The sequence below is a fragment of the Siphateles boraxobius genome, unplaced genomic scaffold (genome assembly GCF_051911475.1).
Source record: "Siphateles boraxobius isolate OS27281-9 unplaced genomic scaffold, OSU_SipBor_1 25, whole genome shotgun sequence".
NCBI classification, from domain to species: Eukaryota; Metazoa; Chordata; class Actinopteri; order Cypriniformes; family Leuciscidae; genus Siphateles; species Siphateles boraxobius.
This window is the reverse complement of record NW_027508866.1, coordinates 35,667,501-35,691,438: the sequence shown is the minus strand read 5'-3', so window position 1 is coordinate 35,691,438 and position 23,938 is coordinate 35,667,501. Positions and strand designations below refer to the sequence as shown.

The 23,938-nt window shown below is 42.6% G+C and overlaps 1 protein-coding gene across 2 annotated transcripts in view; it reads right to left on the bottom strand.

Moving 5' to 3' along the window:
- Positions 1 to 384: 384 nt before the first annotated feature.
- Positions 385 to 23,938, bottom strand: part of LOC143750639 (ras-related protein Rab-3C-like) — a 44,621-nt gene continuing 21,067 nt past the window's right edge. The window contains exons 4-6 of one of the 2 annotated variants that reach the window (XR_013207186.1): positions 11,805 to 11,929; positions 4,554 to 5,603; positions 385 to 4,385 (exon numbers count right to left, since the gene is read on the bottom strand). Coding sequence is in view for 1 of the 2 variants with exons in the window: in XM_077243830.1 (XP_077099945.1) it covers positions 5,410 to 5,603; positions 11,805 to 11,929 (319 nt within the window). In the remaining variant the exon portion in view is untranslated. Of the gene's footprint in view, positions 5,604 to 11,804; positions 11,930 to 23,938 lie in introns of both variants that reach the window. The other variant, XM_077243830.1, reaches the window with a different exon arrangement.

Below are 23,938 nucleotides of genomic sequence, written 5' to 3'. Positions count from 1 at the left end.
CGTCTTCGTTAAACTCGTCAAACTTGACAGTCGTGTAGCATTTTGTGCAAGAAAACCTACACAAACGTGCGTTTAAGTTGAAGGGGAATATAGGATAAAATATAAATTTACAATGTACATTAAATCATTGTCCCGATCACTGCTCAAGCGCAGATGTCATTGTCACGTGGTGCCTGTTACTTTTCTCCGCGATGATCCAGGTGAGCCAATCATATGCGTTTGCCCATGTTAGAGTCTCTTAGGAAACATCTATAACAATATAGTGTTGACCAAAGAATAACCAAAACAATATTTAGATAAAATATTATCAATATTGTGTATACAGTATTAATATTATAGAGATACAATCAAAAGTTGTACTTATACAACAAAAGACCACCGGAGTATCAACACAATAGGAATATTTATTGATATTTTCAACAGTAATGATGACACACGTTTGTCATACACACTCCACACATACAGAATAACCAGCTCTAGAGTGATTCAATCATCTAAAATATAATAAATCACTGCGGATATATCACAAGTTAGGTCCAACAGTTGTTGTTTTTTTCACACAAACCAGCTTAAAACAAAATTTAACAACTGTATTTTGGGGACAGTACAGAACTAATATAAAATCTTTATATTAGTATTTACACATGTAGCTTAGCCCCAAAGAAAATTAAAATAAACATCATTGTGTTCCTATATGAGTTACTCTAGGAGGTGAATATGTAGTTAATGATACAATTATGATAATAAATGATTTAAATGCAAACAAAGAGGTTTGCTTTTCTAAAGATAATGAACCCATGTTTTGTTTTTTGTTTTTTTGGACATGGTAGACTCACAGAAGAACAGGTATCACCATCTGAAACTGAACTATAGTACAAGTGCTGTTTTTGTATAGCCTGTTTAGATGTTTTTCACTCCTTTTTTTGAGCTTGTATTTAAAAAGCAGTTTGTATGCATGCTGTACACCTGAAATGCAGCGATTATAAAACTACTGAATACTCTAGCAGAGAGTGAATCCAGATATACAGTATAGCCCTATGCATGCTCTAACTGAATGACATTTACACACAAACACAAAGAAAAACCTCAGAGATGACTTGCAACAAGATACACGTTTACTTTTCTCCATACTAATATATACACCGACACACACACACACACACACACACACACCTATATGGAACTCCACCGTATTTTTGTGTTAATGACGGCACAAAGATAGTTTAACACAGAAGGTGAGGCAGAGCGATCATCCACACGGGGGATCATAAGATAGTGTGCAAAATCAGCATGGCACATCGAGACGCTCCACACACACACACACACACACACAGTCATTCAACTATATACAAGAGATAGGGATTCGAAATATTGCACTTGCTGGCCCACTGCGCCCCACATACCGAGGGACGCATAAATGAAGAAATAAATAAGATTATAGAGATACAGGTATCTAAATAGAGATGTTGTACAGTTTCATGCAGGGACGATGCTAAACGTGGCTTGTGGTGGAGAAACGAAGTACTGATTTTCTATATTCTGAGGACACATCAATGTAATCACTATTAGTAATATACGTACCGGCATATTCAGCCTACAGTACATCTGTGACCATGATTTATTTTTAATAATGCCGGATATGGTCGGCCTAATGCTTTATATGTACTACACTCACAAGACCACACATATAAACAGACCACACCATGTAGTTTTATCATTTAAGGGCTATGTGTTTTCAGTTTTACCTTAATTATACCTAGATTATTATTATACATCACAATGGAAGTTGGACAATCTCTAGGGATGAGAAACGAATAAAAGCATCTAGAAGATGAATCGCATAAAAGCCCTCAGGAACATCCAGGTCATATTTCAGCCTAAAATGAAATAAAATAGAGTGAGTGATTATATGAATTATATTTTATATTGAGAGAATGACACCTATTTTTTAGAACAAATAGGTTGTTGTTGTTTTTAGAGATGGATGGATGGATAGATAATTGAAGGATAGATAGATAGAAATGGAGATAGATGGATAGATAGAAAAGGATGGATGGATAGATAGATGATAGATAATAGAAGGATAGATAGAAATAGATAGATAGATAGATAGATAGATAGATAGATGGATGATAGATGGATAAAAATGGATGGATGGATAGACTGATGTTACTGTAAAAAAATGTGACAATGTTTCTTTATGAGAATTATTTCTTTAAAGAATTATTTTGAGATGAAATATGATCTAGGTATCGTCATATTTCGAGACGTTCACCCTAGATCTGCTCTTCCTCAGTAACACACGGTACGCTTGTTATATTTCTGACATTTAAAAATATGCATCCACGGCCAAAGTCATGCAAGGTCCGTCGCATGAAATATTGATGCACTTCTGAAAATAGCTGCCCGACACTTTTCCTTGGCTATTACTGCATCATTTTACAAGACAAGCTCAGATTCCTTATAACCTCTAATATCACTGAGTGCTCTCCGGCCATGAGCAGAAAACAAGATAAGAGCAGGAACAGCCAATCACGTCCTTTATAGCCAGCAGAGAAAAACATCCGACGACAGCGATAAAACAAGAGAGAAATGTTGAAAAAAGGGCTTGTGGGGGAAAAACACAAACTCCACTTCATCTAGAAGAACGTTTCCTTTTCAGACACACCCCACTCATGAAGCACATTTACTTTACTTTTTCTTTGAATATATAGATAAATAAATATCTCATTTCATCAAGTCAGAGTGAATTCATTTACAGTGATCAAATGAAATGCGTAGAAACATTTAATGCACATCTTTTTCCCTGTAGTGAAAAGCTACTTGAATCCACAACATTATATTTATCTGACTGAGGTATAAACAAACCTATGTACACTAGATATATCATGTATTCATAGAGGTGACTTTAATATTCTTTAATAATCTATAGCACACACACACACACACACACACAGCTGATATCACAGCCGCTGCTAGATGGTAAATTTCAATTTCAACTCAATTAATATGGCGTGAATTCCTGATCTACAAAAACAAGGTGTAAATATATTTACATTATTAATTATTTGTAAATTTAGAATCAACTCATCACATTTATTTGTTTAGAAAAAAATCATGATGTTAATAATTACAATTTAGGGATGCACAATATCCGCTACCAAATCAGTATGGCCGATATGTGTTAGTTTGTAATGTTATGTTATCGGCCGATAAGAAAATCTTAAAGCCGATAAATAATGTATTATATCCTTCGGCTGAGACACTTCAGATACACACTGTTCAACATGACGGTTTCGAATTGCTTGAAATATGATTGAAATCATACAGTGTCTGAATTTTGGCGCAGGTATTGCGCATAATTTTACTCTTTCTTGCAGGGTTCGCACTTATAAAGCGGGAAATTACCGCAAATGTTTATTAGCAAAATGAATCAACAGATTCAGATTCGTCAACAGAGTATCACATCAAATCAGTCATCTGAAAACTTTTCTTGTGAAAGTAATTTCAGTAAAACTGTGTGTCCCCTCAGGGTTTAAAACACTATAAGCGCGCTGCGATACACTTTCACTTGCCCACGTCTTTTTAAATATTGCAAGTGATTTTATATCATTCAGTAGCACTGACCTCTCTGAGACTGTTTTCTTTGTGCACAATGTTACTAATAACGCAGAGCTCGCGTGTGGTGAGCATTCACATTAATGTTGGTTATATCTATAACGTTACATGAATGTAAATATTTGATAAACGCACGTCACTTACTAACTTTTATTGTAAGGATTTACCGGTTTAATGTATTAACAGTGAAGATTATCCAGTGTTATTTTACATTTGATTACTTTTTTTAATACTAGGCCTACCTACCTAAACTTAAGTGCAAATATTATGAGATCGAAAGATCATTGGTTCTAACGTGTCAAATGCACGCCTGAGCTTTTGTGTTATTTAAACTATATGATCTTATGTGCCGTGATTAGTGTTAAAATAAAATAAATGTCTAAATTAGATCGTTTGAATGATGCACTCACCTGTAATGTCTTGTACAAGTCAGGATCGGCACGTGACAGATGCTTGGCAAGGTTTGTGGTTCTTCATCAGCAAAGTAATTCTAGATTTCACTTCTACTGTCCTCTTTATTAATTAGTTTTGAGAGTGTTGAGTGAGACTCAACTGGTTTATCTATTTTGTTCCTCTATGTTGTCATATTTGCTTTTTTCGCGTCAGTTTGGGTAGCACACTGCCACCTAGCGGTGACCATCAGAACAGCAAACCGTGTATCAAGTACCGAAATTAGCAAAATAATGACATTGTACCGCTTATAATCAAATATATATCGGTATTTTCTCAGTACTGATATACAGCGCAACCCTAGTCTGTCATTAAGGCTACATAAAATTGTAAAGAGAATGGCTTTTAAATGGTGAGACTTTTGTTTTTGTAATTAGTGTTTAAAGAAATTATATAAAAATATGGATTTAGATTTACCGGTCAATATATATCGGTTATCGATATCAGCCAAAATGTTCATATCGGTGCATCCCTGTAATTAAGGCTACATAAAATTGTAATGAGAATGGCTTTTAAATGGTGAGACTTTTGTTTCTGTAATCAGGCTTTAAAGAAATTATATGAAAAATTTGGATTTAGATTTATCGATATCGGTGAAAATGTTCATATCGGTGCATCCCTAATTACAATGTCTTCATAACTGTCTAAATATCTGACAAAAAATAAATAAAAAATGCACACTGTTCACAGAAATCTCCAGTTTATTCCGTTCCGTTCGCGTTAAAAAGAGAGGCGGAGCTAAGCGAAAAGTCATCAACAGCCGATTCATGCTTGTGGACGAGGTCTTGACTAAAAAAACTGAAAAGTTGTTAAGACTTTGATTGACAGTTAAGAAAGCAGTGTGTCAGAATGAACTAGGCACCTTAAAGATAGACATGACTCTAGTGCAAAGGTGCTGGAACATACACAACGTTCACATGCATCAGACAGACTGCATCGTATCATTTTTAAAAGAACGCCCTCTAGTGGCGCAACAGACCGTGACAAGAACTTACACTGTTACCCACAAGCCACGTATACTGAAAACCGATGACCAAAGAAATCATATTAATAATTTTTGTATATATCCTCCTTTCTAAAACACTGAAAAGCTGTTTGCAATTGCTTGAGACAGCTCTGTTCCCATTGGGTGTAGTTGTAAAGGGTCACATGACTCCTGACATGCACCAATCAGATTCAGCTGGCTGTTCCAGCACCTGCATTCTATGACATTAAAGGATATATGCATCCATCTAAAGGTGTCACACACACACACACACACACACACACACACACACACACACACACACACACACACACACACACACACACACACACTTATGCTACCATGTAAACTGAGCACTAACAGGCACAGTTAGGCTGCTGTAGTGGCGGAGGGTTATCCGTTAGCCGGGCCGTTCCCTGGGTTCCTGAGGTGACGGCGGGGTCAGTCTCTATACTCTCTGACATCTTGTCGCAGATTATGTCCACCAGACGCTCAAAGGTCTGCTTCACGTTGATGTTGTCCTTGGCGCTCGTCTCGAAAAACTCAAAACCTGGTAGACAGAAATGACACCAAACCACAGTAAAATTTTAATATATAGAAATGTATTTTATAAATATATAAATAATTTAACTGGTAATTCATAATTCATAATATTAGTTAATTATATTTAATAGTACATAGTATAATATTTCTTATGAATAATATTTACAATTAATATTACATCGTTTTTTTGCAATTGCTATTTATTAAATATATGTATTAATATAATAAATGTATTTTATAAATATATTAATAATTTAATTAGTAATGAACTAATGTTATGAATTATGATGAATAAATATATGTAATGACTAATTAAATTCTTAATGTATTTATAAAATACATTGCTATTTATTAAATATAATAAATTACAAAAAAACTGTAATATATTATTAATAAGAAATATTGTACTATGTACTATTAAATATATTTATTCATCATAATATTATTTCATTATATTTAATAGTACATAGTACAATTTTTCTTATTAATAATATATTACATTTGTTTTGTAATTTATTATATTAATTATTATATTTAATAAATAGCAATGTATTTTATAAATACATTAATAATTTAATTAGTCATTAAATACATTTATTCATCATAATTCATAATATTAGTTAATTACTAATTAAATTATTAATATATTTATAAAATACATTATATTAATTAATATATTTAATAAATAGCAATGTATTTTATAAATATATTAATAATTTAATTAGTCATTAAATATATTTATTCATCATAATTCATAATATTAGTTAATTATATTTAATAGTAAATAGTACAATACTTCTTATTAATAATATATTCAATTATTTTTGTATAATTTAATATATTAATACATATTTTTAATAAACAGAAATGAATATATGAAAAATGTAATTAGTAATTGAATATATTTATTCATCATAATTCATAATAATAGTTAATTATATTATATTTAAACTATATTTTTATTAGAGTATTGCATTGTTAGTAGCATGTAACCATCAAACTCTGTTCAATTGAATCTCGTGTGCATCTTCACTCTATTTTTGCACAAAGTTGCTGACTAAGTAGTGTCTTAATTCTGTTCTGTATGGATGTTGTCTTAGAAGTAAGTTGCCTATGTAGGCAGAATGTGCTCTTTTACAAAGCGTGACAATCCTCAATGAGATGTAATTGCTTTGACAGTATGAAAGTGAAGAGGGAATGTCCTCTCTCACAACACACATGCAGTAAGAGAGTTTATTTCACCGTTCAGCGTTACTCTGAGATGTTTGCACATTCTGGTGTCATCCAATTATATGCGTTTAATTATCGCCTGAGTTCAAAAGCTGCAATTCCCTCCATATGCTCTAATTTATGCACCGTGAACATATGCTAATACGTGAGCCATCTAAGGTATATATTATATTACTGTGCTTATATAGGAGCAAAAATGGGGCATTTTATGCATGATGAGATTAATTTCCAGTCGGGTACATTTTGGAGTTTTGTAGCATTTTGGAGTAGTTCTTAACCAATGGGTTGATAGCAAAGGTTAAAATAGCAAGGGAATATATAATATAAGTCTAAATGTGAAAAGTTGAAATGCAACTAACCACATAATGGTGCATAGTTAGAAAAGCACAATAAATAGACTTTCAACTTTCAAAAAACAGAGAACACACTTCTCATCCTTTGTTGCTGACGTCAAAGGTTGTACCCGATCAAAATCAATATTTTGGTGCAGATTTATTTGTCAAGTTGGTAAGCAGCACAACATGCTCTTATCCTCAAAAAAAGAAACATGAATAAAACTAAAGACTAAATTTAAACTAAAAGAAAATATCACAGACTGGTGGGTCACTATTTAATGTCTTGAAGCAAAACTAGTTAAGAAGTATGGGTGGGTATCGTTTGATTCTTATCGATTCCTAATTTCGATTCCAATAAGATAAATTTAAAAAAACACGTATAATCATTCAAATGTAGTCTTATTTCAAAACATTTAATTCAAGCTGAATATCATGAGCTGAACACTCAGCAATTAAAAAAAACAAATTAAAAATTAAAAATGGTAACAAATATATAAAACTGAACAATGATATGATTGAAATAAACAATGTTTTAAGATTTTCAGGTATTCCGGTACAGAAACTGTACAATTATAGTGTTATTTTATTTTACATTTGATTAATGTATATTTTATTTATCAAGTGCAGTTAAAAAGATATTCAGTCAAGAACGAGTGAATTTTCTGTCTTTTGTTGTTTGATTAGTGTTATTATAGAGACGGCAGCAGGAATATTAGGCTGCTGTCACTTTAAGAGCTGCACGGATCTGATATACTGTTACACGTGCCTGGGCCTGCAGCACAGAAAGCAGAGACGTCTCGCACTCCAATGGTTTAAAGTCATATTGAAATGCTCACAAAGTAGAGATGCACCGATTGATCGGCTGGTGACCGGAATTGGCGACGGGCCGGTCAGAATCAGAATCAGAATCAGAAAGAGCTTTATTGCCAAGTGTGCTTGTACACACAAGGAATTTGTTTTGGTACTGAGGCTTCCAGTGGACATATACAAATACAACATTAAACATAATACTACAAATTATAAGAATAAAAAATAAAAATATAAATATATGAGAATAAAACTATCACAGTTGGGTTTAGTCAGAATAGACATTTTCAGATTTACAGATTATGAACCTATTTACAGTGTTTTGAATATTATAATAAAAAAATCTACATATAAGTATCACCTGAGTTGTGGGATATTGCACTAAACAGTGGGAGTATTGCACTTACAGGCATATGCCTTGGGAGGAGTGTTAACTGTTCAGGAGGGAAATGGCCTGTGGGAAGAAACTGTTCCTGTGCCGAGATGTTCTTGTGGACAGTGATCTGAGTCTCCGTCTTGACGGTAACAGTTCAAACAGGTGGTGTCCAGGGTGAGTGGAGTCTGTGATGATTTTACCTGCTCTCTTCCTCACTCTGGAAGAGTACAGGTCCTGGAGGTTTGGCAGGGGGGCACCAATAATCCTCTCCGCAGTCCGGACTGTCCGTTGTAGTCTCCTGATGTCTGATTTGGTAGCTGAACCAAACCAGACAGTGATGGAAGCGCACAAGACAGACTCAATGACGGCTGAGTAGAACTGAATCAGCAGATCCTGTGGCAGGTTGAACTTCCTCAGCTGGCGAAGGAAGTACAGTCTCTGCTGGGCCTTTTTCACAGTGGAGTCAATGTGATTGTCCCACTTCAGGTCCTGAGAGATGATAGTGCCCAGGAACCTGAATGACTCCACTGCTTCCACAGTGCTGTTCATGATGGTGAGTGGGAGGAGTGCTGAGCTGTTCCTCCTGAAGTCCACGATCATCTCCACTGTTTTGAGCGTGTTCAGCTCAAGGTTGTTATAACTGCACCAGGCAGCCAGCTGTTCAACCTCCAGTCTGTAAGCAGACTCGTCACCGTTTCGGATGAGACCGATGACAGTGGTGTCGTCTGCAAATTTCAGGAGCTTGACAGTGGGGTCTTTAGAAGTGCAGTCATTAGTGTACAGGGAGAAGAGCAGTGGGGAGAGAACGCACCCTTGGGGAGCACCAGTGCTGATTGTGAGTGTCTTGGATGTGTGTTTCCCCAGTCTCACTCGCTGCTGCCGGTCTGTCAGGAAGCTGGAGATCCACTGACAGATCGAGGATGGTATGGAGAGCTGGGTCAGTTTGGCTGTGAGAAGATCAGGCATGATGGTATTGAAGGCCGAACTGAAGTCCACAAAGAGGATCCTTGCATAAGTCCCTGGTCTGTCGAGATGTTGCAGGATATAATGCAGTCCCATGTTGACTGCATCATCCACAGACCTGTTTGCTCTGTAAGCAAACTGAAAGGGATCCAGCAGGGGTCCAGTGATGTCCTTCAGGTGGGCCAGCACCAGTCTTTCAAACGACTTCATGACCACAGACGTGAGAGCGACAGGTCTGTAGTCATTAAGTCCAGTGATTTTGGGTTTTTTGGGGACAGGAATGATAGTGGAGCGTTTGAAGCAGCAGGGAACTTCACACTGCTCCAATGATCTGTTGAAGATCTGCGTGAAGACCGGGGCCAGTTGGTCAGCGCAGGCTTTTAAACAAGCAGATGAGATGCCGTCTGGGCCTGAGGCTTTCCTAGTCTTCTGTTTTTTGAAGACTCGGCTCACATCCTCCACACAGACCTTAAGCTCAGGTTGGATGGCAGGAGGGGGGAGTGATAATTGGAGAACAGGAGGTGATGCTGAATGTGTGAAGTGCAGATCAGACCGGGTGTGTGGTGTGAATGAGGGCTTTTCAAACCGGCAGTAAAATGAATTTAAATCGTCAGCCAGGTGTTGATTGTCCACAGATCGAGGGGATGGTGACTTGTAGTTGGTAATGTTTCTCAGGCCATTCCAGACTGATGATGGGTCGTTGGATGAAAACTGGTTTTTCAGTTTATCAGAGTAGTTCCTTTTAGCAACTCTGATCTCCTTTGTTAATCTGTTTCTGGCCTGGTTATACAAGATTTTATCCCCACTTCTGTAAGCATCCTCTTTGGCATGACGAAGGTGTTTGAGTTTCCCAGTAAACCATGGTTTATCATTAGTGAATGATAAGAATGTCCTGGTAGGAATGCATGTATCCTCACAGAAACTTATATATGATGTTACAGTATCTGTGAGCTCATCCAGATCATTGGTAGCAGCTTCAAAAACAGTCCAATCAGTGCAATCAAAGCAGGCCTGTAGATTCTGCTCTGCTTCATTAGTCCATCTTTTCACAGTCCTTATTCCAGGTTTAGCTGATTTCAGTTTCTGCCTGTAGGTCGGTATGAGATGAACCAAACAGTGATCAGAGAGCCCCAAAGCTGCCCGTGGGACGGAGTGATATGCATTTCTTATTGTGGTGTAACAGTGGTCCAGTATATTACTGTCTCTGGTGGGACATGTAACGTGCTGTCTGTATTTTGGTAGTTCACGGGAAAGATTTGCTTTGTTAAAATCCCCAAGAATGATTAAAAGAGAGTCTGGGTACCTTTGTTCCGTTTCAGATATTTGTTCAGCCAGCTGTTGTAGCGCCGCGCTCGCGCACGCGTCTGGAGGGATGTAAACATTCACGAGAATGAAAGAGGAAAATTCCCGAGGCGAGTAGAAGGGTTTACAGTTTATGAAATGTGCCTCTAAATTAGGAGAGCACATCTTCTTCAGTGTTGTTACATCTGAACACCAACTTTCGTTAATGTAGAAACACAATCCACCACCTCTCGTTTTCCCCGTTAGCTCCGCGATGCGGTCAGTCCGACATATGCCGATTTTATGCCGGTCAAATGCACTCAGGCGCCGCATGATTAACACCGCGCAACAACATTAGCATCACACGTGCACACGGAACACACATGTAGGAAACCTCGTGAATTACGGACATTTCACACCGCAAGTGTGAGCACTGCAGCGCTTATTTTTTCGGCGAGCAGGAGCGTCGCGTGAGCAGCAGTGAAGCGCGGGTTTCGGCTCAGTCTATTTTTGCTGCTGCTCGCGCTCAATTAAAGTGAAAGCACACTTTTGATGCACAAAATAAATATGATTTCACACAAAAAGTGCACAAAATGCACAGAATTTGCATGTCTGGTGTGTTTTAACAAGAACTGGAGTAGGCTATGTCAGAAAAAATAAATTATTTTCTTTTTGAAATGAACACATTTTTCTAGTTGGATATTGGATGTGAAAAGAAGGAAATGGTTCTTCCATAACACTGCACTTTAGATGTGTGTGAATTTCCCACACCAGGAGTCATTTATATAGGTCTATTTAATAGCGATTACTGTTCAAAAAAATGTTCTATGCAAAAAATGTAAAATGTTCTACTAAAAGAAAAGAGAGAAAATAAATATGTGTGTGTTCTGTAAAGTGGTTAGAAAAAATGAAATCGGAATCGGCTAAAATCGGTATCGGCAGCTCAAACTCAATGAAAAATCGTAATCGGCCTATAAAATTGTAATTGGTGCATCACCCTGATTCACAAAGGAATTGATAAGAGGAATCAACATTTTATAACAAGTATCAGATTCCTGACCTCAAGTATTCGTTTCCAGAATTGGAATTGATTTTCGATTCCCAGCCCTATTAAGAAGTAAGTTATGCTGACCCACCTGACTGACTCCACCGGTCCAGAAGTTTCCCTGGAGGAATGAAACTTTTATAGTTTTGAGGTTAGGAAGAGTGAACTCACCCAACTGCTCTGCCAGCATTCTGCCGTTTTCCACAGACACCACTCTCTCCTCGTCCATGTCACACTTATTTCCCGCCAGGATGACCTGCGCGTTGTCCCAGGAGTACGTCTTTATCTGGGTTGACCTAGATAAAAACAACCAAGGATGTTACGATTCACTCTCACAATGCAATTATGCTCCACATACAGTATAAACAACATTCTGCATCGCGCATGAATTATTTCAACACTGCGTGATGATGCATTTCCGTATTGTATATCCATCTGCAAACATACACTGTTATACAGTATATTCCAGGTTAATAACGGCATTTACTTTCACAGTAGGACTTATACCTGCATCATTTCTTGTAAAATCTACAGTACTTCACTGGCAATTTAAGTCCAGTTTTTACAGTTGTACTGTAAAAACGTCTACGGTTACGTATGTAACCCTCGTTCCCTGAGTAGGGAACGGAGACGTTACGTCGGATGACGACGAATGGGGTTTCGCTTAGAACACCTATCGACTTCGAGTATTACAAAACGAGCCAATGGCAAAGAAATGCCATGGGTCTGCGGAATTTGCATAGCGTATCTCCGCCTTACCTCGTGGGTATAAAAGGAGGACGCCAGCAACATGCAGATATGTTTCTTCGCTGAGGAGCCAAGACTGAGCTCAGGCGATCCCCGCGGTACAGCGGAAAGTGGCAGGCAGACGTAACGTCTCCGTTCCCTACCAGGGAACGAGGGTTACATACGTAACCATAGACGTTCCCTTTCGTTGTCACTCCGAGTTACGTCGGATGACGACGAATGGGGTTACCAGTCTAATCACGCCACCTTCTCAGCTGTCTTCCAGTGCCCTGCGTAAATCGAGATCCCTGTCAGCCTGGACAAAGGACTCCATCTATCACAGGAATACCAAGGTACACTGGGAAGCATATCCCAAGCTTAGGGGAAGTATGCAATTAATGCCAGCCCGGAGGGGGGGGACTTAGAGAATACACATATGACCCGAAGGAAGCATATGGAAAACACTGGGGTGTCCAGCCGCAGGTGGAATATTTCAACCCCAGGGGTGGCAAGGTGGCTTGCCAAGGGAAAGACACATGCTCAGAGAGGCTTACAGTGGAAATACACATGTGGGGGTCGCTCAGAGGAGGGACCGTGCACACGGGAGGCACCTAGCCGACGCACAGGCAATAGACACTGGCGCCGACGTCAGGAGTGCTGGAGGAGCTCAGGGCTTTCGGGAAAGCTCACCTGAGGAAAATATCGCACGTATCCAGTCCGTGGAGTGGAATGGCGAGCAAGCGAAGACACCTGAGCGGGTCCGGTACTAGCTGGTTGAAGCGAGTACACGAGAGGACACAGGCTCCACTCGGAGATATAGAATCTGGCGAATGTGTTAGGTGTCGCCCAGCCAGCAGCTCTGCAGATGTCTGTTAGAGAGGCACCATGTGCTAGAGCCCAAGAGGACGCCACACTCCGGGTGGAGTGGGCAGTCACACCAAGGGGGCACGGTCGACCTTGCTGTTGGTATGCCAAAGCAATGGTGTCCACTATCCAGTGAGACAACCTTTGCTTGGAGAGAGCCTTTCCCTTCAGCTTCCCACCATAACAGACAAAGAGCTGGTCTGAGGTCCTGAAACACTGCGTTCTGTCTACATAGGCGCGGAGAGCGCGTACTGGACAGAGCAGTGCCAAGGCTGGGTCTGCCTCCTCCGAGGGCAGCGCTTGCAGGTTCACCACCTGGTCCCGAAAGGGAGTGGTAGGAACCTTGGGCACGTATCCAGGCCGGGGTCTCAGGATCACGTGAGAGGAAGCCGGCCCAAATTCCAGGCACGCTTCGTCAACGGAGAATGCGTGCAGGTCCCAACCCTCTTGATGGAGGCCAGTGCAACCAGGAGCGCTGTCTTCATAGACAGGAACTTAAGCTCAACTGATTGCAGGGGCTCAAAGGGAGCATTCTTCAGGGCAGTTAGAACCACTGAGAGGTCCCAAGAGGGAACGAGAGGAGGGCGAGGCGGATTTAGTCTCCTCGCTCCTCTCAGAAACCTGATGACCAGGTCGTGCTTCCCCACCGACTTACCTTCGATGAGGTCATGATGTGCGGCAATCGCGGCAACATAGACCTTCAGGGTGGAGGGAGACAGCCTTCGCTCCAACCCCTGTTGAAGGAAGGAAAGCACAACGCTGATCGAGCATCTCCGGGGGTCTTCTCGGTGAGAAGAGCACCAGTTGACGAAGAGGTTCCACTTCAACGCATAGACGTGTCTCGTGGACGACGCTCTAGCGGAAGTGATGGTAGCCACCACCGCTGGTGGTAGGGTACTCAAACCTGCCTCGTCCCATCCAGGAGCCACACGTGGAGGCTCCAAAGATCGGGACGAGGGTGCCATAGGGTGCCCCGTCCCTGAGAAAGGAGGTCCTTCCTCAGGGGAATCGGCCAAGGAGGTGCTGTCGCGAGGAGTACTAGTTCGGAGAACCAGGTCCGGGCGGGCCAGTACGGCGCGACCAGAATGACCTTCTCCTCGTCCTCCCTGACCTAGCGCAAGGTCTGCGCAAGAAGGCTCACTGGGGGAAACGCATACTTGCGGCCCTGCGGCCAGCTGTGCGCCAGAGCATCCGTGCCGAGCGTGCCCTCGGTCAGGGAACAAGACTGGGCGCAATGGGTCGAGTCGTGAGAGGCAAACAGATCTATCTGTGCGTCCCCGAACTGGTCCCAAATCAGCTGGACCGACTGGGGATGGAGTCGCCATTCTCCAGGGAGTGGCTGAAGCCGTGAGAGCTCGTAGGCTGCACAGTTCAGGGCTCCGGGGATATAAATGGCATGAAGCGACCTCAGATGCTTCTGACTCCATATGGGGAGGTGGCGAGCGAGTTGCGACAAACGGCGGGAGCGTAGACCACCTTGATGGTTGATGTACGCTACAGTGGCGATATTGTCTGAGCGGACTAGTACGTGTTGGTTCTTGAGCACGGCCCGGAAGCGGCGCAAAGCAAGACGTACGGCCAGCAACTCGAGGCAATTGACATGCCAGAGGCGACGGGGTCCTGTCCAGGAGCCCGCGGCAGCACGTCCATTGCACATGGCACCCCAGCCCGTGGAGGAGGCATCTGTCGTTACAACAACATGCCGCGAAGCTCGTTCCAGGGGCACTCCGGCCCATAGAAAACTGAGGTTCGACCACGGGGTGAAGGTCTGACGGCAGGTCGGAGTAACTGTTACTCGGAGGGTGCCGTGTTGCCATGCCCACCTCGGGACTCGTCGCGAAGCCAAAGCTGAAGCGGTCTCATATGAAGCAATCCGAGCGGCGTTGCCGCGGCTGCAGAAGCCATATGCCCCAGGAGCCTCTGAAAAAGTTTCAGTGGAACCGCACTCTTGCGCTCGAACTGTCTCAGGCAAGTCAGCAGTGACTGCGCGCGCGCTAGCTCGTAAGCTGCACGGACATGGCGACCGAGTCGATATCCATACCGAGGAAAGAGATCCTCTGCACGGGGCAAAGTTTGCTCTTCTCCCAGTTGACCCGAAGGCCCAGACGAGCTAGGTGCCGAAGCACTAGGTCCCTGTGTTCGCAACCTGAACTCGAGAGTGAGCTATGATCAGCCAGTCGTCGATATAACTCAGGATGCGAACCCCGTGTTCCCGAAGGGGAACAAGGGCAGCCTCGACGACCTTCGTGAAGATGCGAGGAGACAGGGCTAGCCCGAAAGGGAAAACCGCGTACTGGATGCCTGCCCCTGAAAGAAAACCGAAGGAACGGTCTGAGTCAAGGAGAATAGAGACATGAAGTAGGCGTCCTTCAGGTCGATCGCTGCAAACCAATCCTGGGCCGTATGCATTCGAAAACGCGTTTGAGCATCTTGAACGGCATCCTGTGAAGGGAGCGGTTCAGCACGCGCAAGACCAGGATTGGCCGTAACCCACCGGTTTTATTGGGGACAATGAAGTAGGGGCTGAGAAGCCGGCTGGACCTCATCTCGGCTGGAGCGACAGTCTCGATTGCGCCCTTCGCCAGCAGGGTGGCAATCTCTGCTCTCCTGATGGGGGCATAGCCACCGACAAAAGTGGAGCGGACTCCCCAAGTGGGGAGGAGACCGTGCGAACTGAATCGCATAGCCGAGCCTGATGGTCCGCGTGACCCAGCGGGACAGACGGGGAAGCTCTAACCAGGCTCCCAGGAACTGAACCAGCGGGATCATGCGAACCACAGGCGTCCCCCCGGAGGGGCAGCGAAGCGGAGTAACTGGCCCAGACGTGGACGGCATAGCGGCCCGATGTGGGGGCACAGTTAGCAACCGCGCCCTGGCAGAGGGGCCAGGGGAGGACCAGGCTGGTCGTCCCGCGGGGGCCTGCTCTGCCAGGGGTCTGGCGACAGAGGGGGACAGGGGCGAGGCGGTCCGTGGACGGCACGCCATGTCAACCACCTCTGGGACAGAGGGGGACGAGGAGAGCACGGCTTGTGGGCGGCGCTCTGTGACGTCCGAGAACTCTGTGCTCAGAGACGGGAGTATCAGCTCTTTGGAGAATAAGGATTCTTCCCCGGCCCTCCCCGGGGAAAGGAGTGGTCCTGCTACCAACTCCTGGAAAGAACTGAGTCCCATCTCTGAGGAGCCCAACTCAAGAGCGCCGCTTAACCCGGCGTGTAGCGGGGTGCGGGGCTGGAGAGGACTGGCGTCCGACCGCGGCCTCCAGAGCCGACCCGGGTGAACGGGCGGGGTGGGAGCCGCGGGGGGGCGCCCTCGGCAGTGGGCAGACCGAGGGATCTGAGCGGACGGCGGGGCCGTCGGGACAGAATCAACCTCAGTCTGCTCCATCGCCGAGGTGCCCGTCTCACGAGCGCCGCTTAACCCGGCGTGTAGCGGGGGGCGGGGCTGGAGAGGGCTGTGGCGTCCGCCCGCGGCCCCCAGAGCCGGCCCGTGAACGGGCGGGGTGGGAGCCGCGGGAGGGCGCCTTCGGCGGTGGGCAGACGAGGGATCTGAGCGGACGGCGGGGCCGTCGGGACAGAATCAACCTCACTCTGCTCATGGGCGGCTGAGAGCTGTTGGGCAAGCCCTCAACCGCACCGCCGAAGAGGCCGACCTGGGATATGGGAATGTCGGACAGACGGGTCCGCGCGACATCCAGCACATCAGACAGGTTCAGCCACAGACTGGTGAGCATCACCTGACCCAGGGAGCGTACGGCCACTTTCGTCGCTCAGAGAGCAAGGTCAGTGGCGGCGCGCAGCTCAGTGAAGAGCCCTGGGTCAGTCCCGCCCTCGTGCAGGTCCATGAGCATCTGGGTCAGGTGGACCAGCAGAATGACCATGGCATGCAGTGAGGCGGCTGCCAGTCCCGTGGCGCTATAGGATCTCGCCACAAGCGTAGACGAAAAACTACAGGCCACGGGCGGGTGCTTAGGATTGCGCCGAGAAGAAGCACTCTGAGGACACATAGCATCGCAACAGAGCGTTCAGCCGGGGGAACCCCAGTGTACCCATGGGCAGCGGCCCCATCGAGGGGAGGAAAGGCGGATGAGATCAGCGAGCGGTCCCGAGAAGACAAGGGGGTCTTCTTGGACTTCGAGATCTCATCATGCACGTCCGGGAAGAGAGGTATTGGGGTTTGCCGTGGACGAGGGTCGGCGGCCTTACCCAAAACCCATCGTCCCAGGAAAGCATGGTCGTCATCTCCGGATCAGACTCAGGCACAGCCGTATGCACACCGGAAGGTGGCAGCTGTGACGAGCCCTCACTTCCAGAAGACTCAAACCCACCTAGTGATGCTGCAACAGACATGGCATCTTCCTCTGTAGCTTCAACTGAAACACGCGGGCCACCAGAGGGTAGACTCGCGGGAATCAGCAGTTCACTAGCGGGCACCGTCATTAAAGAGGGGGGCTGGGGTCGCGGACACAGAGTCGGCGCCTTGTTCCAGACCAACACCCTCAGGTCACCCTGGCCACCAGCCGAAGATCGGGGGGTGGATGAGGGGACTCTCACTCTTGCGAGTTCACCGAGTCTCGACCTATATATGACGCGATGATCACGTTCCCAGAGAGAACATGAGTCATCCACGAGCGCTGTTCAAGCATGATCAAAGCCCAACACACTAGACAGCGCTCGTGCCCATCAGAGTCCGATACCAGTCCGCTGCAACCAGAAATGCACGGGCGAGCCGTCTTTAAAAAGACGTGCCGCGTGCGAGCTCTTTTAAGAGAGGAGAAAAAAACTCCGCGATGTTGAAGCACACAGGGAGACACACACACACTGGCAGATCACTGCACAGATCAGCAGGCACTGTGAGCTCGCTGCAGATCGCCGTCACACCAACATCGGAGAGAGAAACTCGTCTCGTAGAGCGAAGTCAGAGATGACTGTGGAGTGAAGAAATATTCTTGGCTCCGAAGCGAAAACATATCTGCATGTCGCTGGCGTCCTCCTTTTATACCCACGAGGTAAGGCGGAGATACGCTATCCAAATTCCGCAGACCCATGGCATTTCTTTGCCATTGGCTCGTTTTGTAATACTCGAAGTCGATAGGTGTTCTAAGCGAAACCCCATTCGTTGTCATCCGACGTAACTCGGAGTGACAACGAAAGGGAAAGCTTGCTTTTACTCTTTACCGAGTTTACGGTATTGGAAAATTACTGTAAACACACAAAATCATACTGTTTTGCTATAGTGCATATGTACAGCAAACAGTCTTTTCAACCACACAGTATTATTACTTCTTTCTTACAATAATTCAAATTATCACAGAAGTACCGGGATAAAAGTTTATCGTATAAAAGAAGCATAAGGATTGTATCAATTACATCGTTACACCTGTAGGTGGAGACAAGCGGCAGTTAAAACATTTATTTGTCATTGAATCATTCATTCAAGAGATTTGTTCAAAAACACTGAATCATCGAGTAATGAAATGAGTGAAGACTTAAAGCTACAATATGTAATATTTTTGTAATAAAATATCCAAAAATCACTTGCACAGTGTGATATATTTCCTGCAGTTGTGTACTTACAATATCCCAAAAGTCCACAAAGATTTTTAATTGCACAAAAATTCAAATTTTAAATAATGGCCCGTCCCGGAAAAAAATGTCGCCTGTCAATGACGCAATATCCGCGCTATCCTCGGTTTCCGCAATATCACGTGGACAAATGCGGAAGTGGTGGTTATAGCTGTTGTGTACATCATGGATCACGATTACTCTTTGGCGAGTATTGAAACTCCAAAAAAACGTAAGTGTCGATATGGGGAGACACGCAGAATTTCTGACAACCGGAGGAATAAAACAAGGATAAATATCGGCGTGGCGTTTTCGAGATGGAGAAAGCTTTGCGACTAACTTGGGCTTGACAGAGTCTCTGCTCTCGCGTGTTTATTAATAGACAGGTAAGCAAATCTATGTATTTTTTGTACAAGTAACGTAACACGTGTCAATAATAGCACTTATAAACAATGTGAGATACATATATGACGTGACAAACCATAATGCATATGTTGATTCACCTCAAAAACTATCAAGTGATCGTTATGCTGATGAAATTTCACAGTTATATTTCTCTTTGTACTTCGGTAATGCTTTTTATCACGTGTGGTGACCAAGATTATGGCACTGCAATTAAATACAATAGGCTGTGTGTTAAAAAATATTTAGCCATTACTTGCAAATACTGTGGGTTCGTTCAAATTTACTTTTAGTACGATTGTTTTGAACACGTAAAACACGGCATTAACCTTCAACATGTAAAACTGCGCAGCAACCCACCAAATCATTTGACAAATAGCTGTAACAGGATAATATAACATTACATTTCTCGTTCATTGCATTTAATTCATTACGATGTGTGTGATCACACGTACAGGTAATTCGTCTTTATTATTGTTTGTAAACTGCGCCCCCTTGTGGCGAAAAATCTTACATATTGTATCTTTAATGAGTGAGTCATTGAATCATTCACTCAGGTTTTGTTTTTAAATAATTTATTCAGATTAATTAAACTTTTTAAATAGGCTCCAGCAATTAAAATTTTCTCAGAACTTCTAGTAAATTACATCTTACTTTGTTTAGTTGTCTGTTCAGAGAATCATGATCTCTGTTTGAAACTAAAAAATTGTGATTCTCCATGTATCCAGAATCGTGCAGCTCTCCTAGATGTGTTGTATTAGATTAATTTTCATCTTATTTAAAAAAAAAAACAATTATTAGATGTGATATTGTTTATTTATGTAAAGGCGTTTGGCTGTATTTTATGTGTGAAAGGTGCTATATAAATATATTTAAATTCCTTGCAATTTTTTAGAGTGTACCGCCCAATTAAAGCTAATGTTTTATACCCGTCTCAGTTTTTAAAAGGCTTGTTTTGGTGCCATAGCAACAGCAGACAGCTGGTGCAGATTCACTAAAGCCCACGACACATTACAGCGTTTGCTCATGTATGACACAGCGATAATGCGGAGACTGTAGTAAGTTGCTTTTGTGTTTCCCCAGCGTTTTCACATACAGTACATCTAGTTTAATTAGGTGTCAGTTCACTGACCACAGCTGGAGTCTCTTGAGTTTCACCAGACATCATTTCAAGGAGTTAAACTATAGTCAAGCTACCCTTCTGAAAAACTACATGACAAATTACTAACAAAAAGTAGCTTTAAAAGAGGTAAAATCTTAGCAGTTTTTACAATTACACTGTAAAAGAGGCAACCTGCAATTGTTACCTTAAAGAGCCATTTCTACCTGATTTAACCTATAAAAATGTATTTTATAGGTGAATAAAACTCAAGTTTTGACTTGAATAAAACTAGTTAATTTAGATGTAACCATTTTTAAGTTCCTATTTTTTTCCAGTGTACATGAAATACATTTACGAATTTATCGGATCTTTTATATTATTTATCGAAGAGCCAACAATATACAATATTCATAATATACATTGCCAGGTTTATTAGACCACTAGATTAGGAAACAAGCAAGCTAAATACAACAAAAACAGAAAAAAACAACAAATAATTGAAACTAAAACACTAAAAAACAAAAAAACAAATTTATAATACAAAATAAAAAAAATATATAGTGATAAACCATAGTATTTCACTACATATTTATTTACAAAATATTTAAATAAATATACATAAAAATGATTGGAAAACAAATGACTGAAATGGGTAAGAATTATTATTTTATTTCTATTATTAAATTATTATTAACATAATATTATTATTAAATTATTACTATTATTTTTTTGTTTTTATTTTTACCAGTTCACTGAATTGAAGCTACTTGACAGGAGATTCTTTTCAACATTTATTAATGTCTGACTTTGATGGTGCTTATTTGGATCTATCATTTTTTTTGAAATTTACTTTTATATTATGAAAAATGTCAGCATCAACATGTGAACTATTACTTTAGGAAGATAATATCTGCTGATGAAGCAGTATAATTGCAAATTCACCTCTCCAGCTCTGTCCTTTCAGTAAATTCAGGTCTCATTTCTGCTTAATAAAGTAATACAGCTCAGACATCAAGCGGTTGTAATGACTCAGCATCTGACCCGAGTCACTACTCTTTCTGTTCCAGTTCCTCAGATTCTTATCCGGATGTTCATTAGTCTCTCGTCTCACGCTAATTAAATCAAGCACTGACCACAGCGAACGCCCAGCGGAGCGGATCAATAGGGCGGCATCCATAAACCCCTGAACGAGCGCTGATGCCCTTTAATACTGAGAGAAATTTAAATGATTCTTGTTAAATATTAACCAGATGGATTCCTGAAGACTACTTTTCCTCTAAGGCCTCTTTAACTGCTCACAGAGGACTGTTCAGTTTACATAATTCAAAACAGACCCTATTTACTCTCTTAATAAACGGCTTATCATCAATGAATCAGTGTAAGCTTGCATTTATAATATCCCATCAAAATATAATAACTTTCTCCACCACATAAATTCCCAATACCCAAAATTGTACAATATTAACTTATCTAAATAATAAATATGAATAAAATGTAAAAAATTAACATATATTATCATGACCTACTTTTCATGATTTACTCACTTAATTGAGTAAATCAATTATAATACCAGGTGTAAACAGAGCCTTGATGAAAATCCCAGTTTACACCTGGTGTTTTAATCCGTCTCTTTTGTCCACTTTCAACCACTTCTGTCCTGATTTCCTCGAGGGGAGGGTCTGTGGACGGGTAAATGTATGGACTTTTTCTGATCTTTCGATCTTTCGATCTAATGGATAAAATAAGCTCACGCAATTTACATATGAACGCGACCAGAGACGACGGAAAAACACACTGATATCAACATCTTTAGTTTCTGCTCTGACAGCCGAACGCTGTGAGTGTGTGTTAGAAATCAGGAATGGTGAGAGAACACACACACACACACACACACTAACCGAACCCCTAAACCTTCCCATCACACACACACACACACACACACACAGACACTAACCGAACCCCTAAACCTTCCCATCACACACACACACACAGACACAGACACACACACACGCTAACCGAACCCCTAAACCTTCCCATCACACATACACACACACAGACACACACACACACGCTAACCGAACCCCTAAACCTTCCCATCACACACACACAAACACTAACCGAACCCCTAAACCTTCCCATCACACACACACACACACACACACACACACACACACACACACACACACACTAACCGAACCCCTAAACCTACCCATCACACACAGACACACAGACACACAGACACACACACACGCTAACCGAACCCCTAAACCGTCCCATCACACACACACACACACACACACACACACTAACCGAACCCCTAAACCTTCCCATCACACACAGACACACAGACACACAGACACACACACACGCTAACCGAACCCCTAAACCGTCCCATCACACACACACACACAGACACACACGCTAACCGAACCCCTAAACCTTCCCATCACACACACACACACACACACACACACACACACACACACACACACACACACACACACACACACACACACACACACACACACTAACCGAACCCCTAAACCTTCCCTTCACACACACACACACAGACACACACGCTAACCGAACCCCTAAACCATCCCATCACACACACACAAACACTAACCGAACCCCTAAACCTTCCCATCACACACACACACACACAGACACACACACTAACCGAACCCCTAAACCTTCCCATCACACACACACACACAGACACACACACTAACCGAACCCCTAAACCTTCCCATCACACACACACAAACACTAACCGAACCCCTAAACCTTCCCATCACACACACACACACACACACACACACACACACACACACACACACACACACACACACACACACACACACACACACACACACACACACACACACACACACTAACCGAACCCCTAAACCTACCCATCACTCATACACACACACACACTAACCGAACCCCTAAACCTTCCTATCACACACACACACACTAACCGAACCCCTAAACCTACCCATCACTCACACACACACACATTTGATTTCTTTATTTGAATCCGCCAATCAAATTTCTTACAGAAAGGGTTCAAATATTCTCAGAGATAACAAAGCTTTGACATTCAAGGGTACATAAAGCTTCGCTTGCGCCACACAGCAAGGCTGCCTATCACAGCGGATATAGAGCAAAATTTTGCCAGCTGTTTAGACTTTCCTTTTGGTAGCCCTGCCAGTCTTAGTCCACTAACAGACAATTTGTGGACATGTCCCAGGCTGCCAAATATCAATGCCACAAACTTACATGCATATCCTAGGTCACTAATCTTTGCAAGGAGGGGTTGGTATTTAGTCATTTTTTCTAAAAAGTTCCATATACAAATCATGAACACAACCTATTTCAAGGACTAGCACCTCCTTTCTATCTGTATCCATGAGCACAACGTCAGGGGTGTTAGGGATGTTACGAAACAAATCATCAGAGCTGTTAAACCAGTCTGGTATTACTCGTGAATGTTTATACATAGGCATATTTTTTGGAAATATGTTTTGAACAGCACTTGCAATGAGATCTACAATACGGTCATGGCGTGCTGTGTATAACCCTTTGTACATATTACAGCCATTTACAATATGGGCAACTGATTCAAGGTGATCAGAGTTAGAATG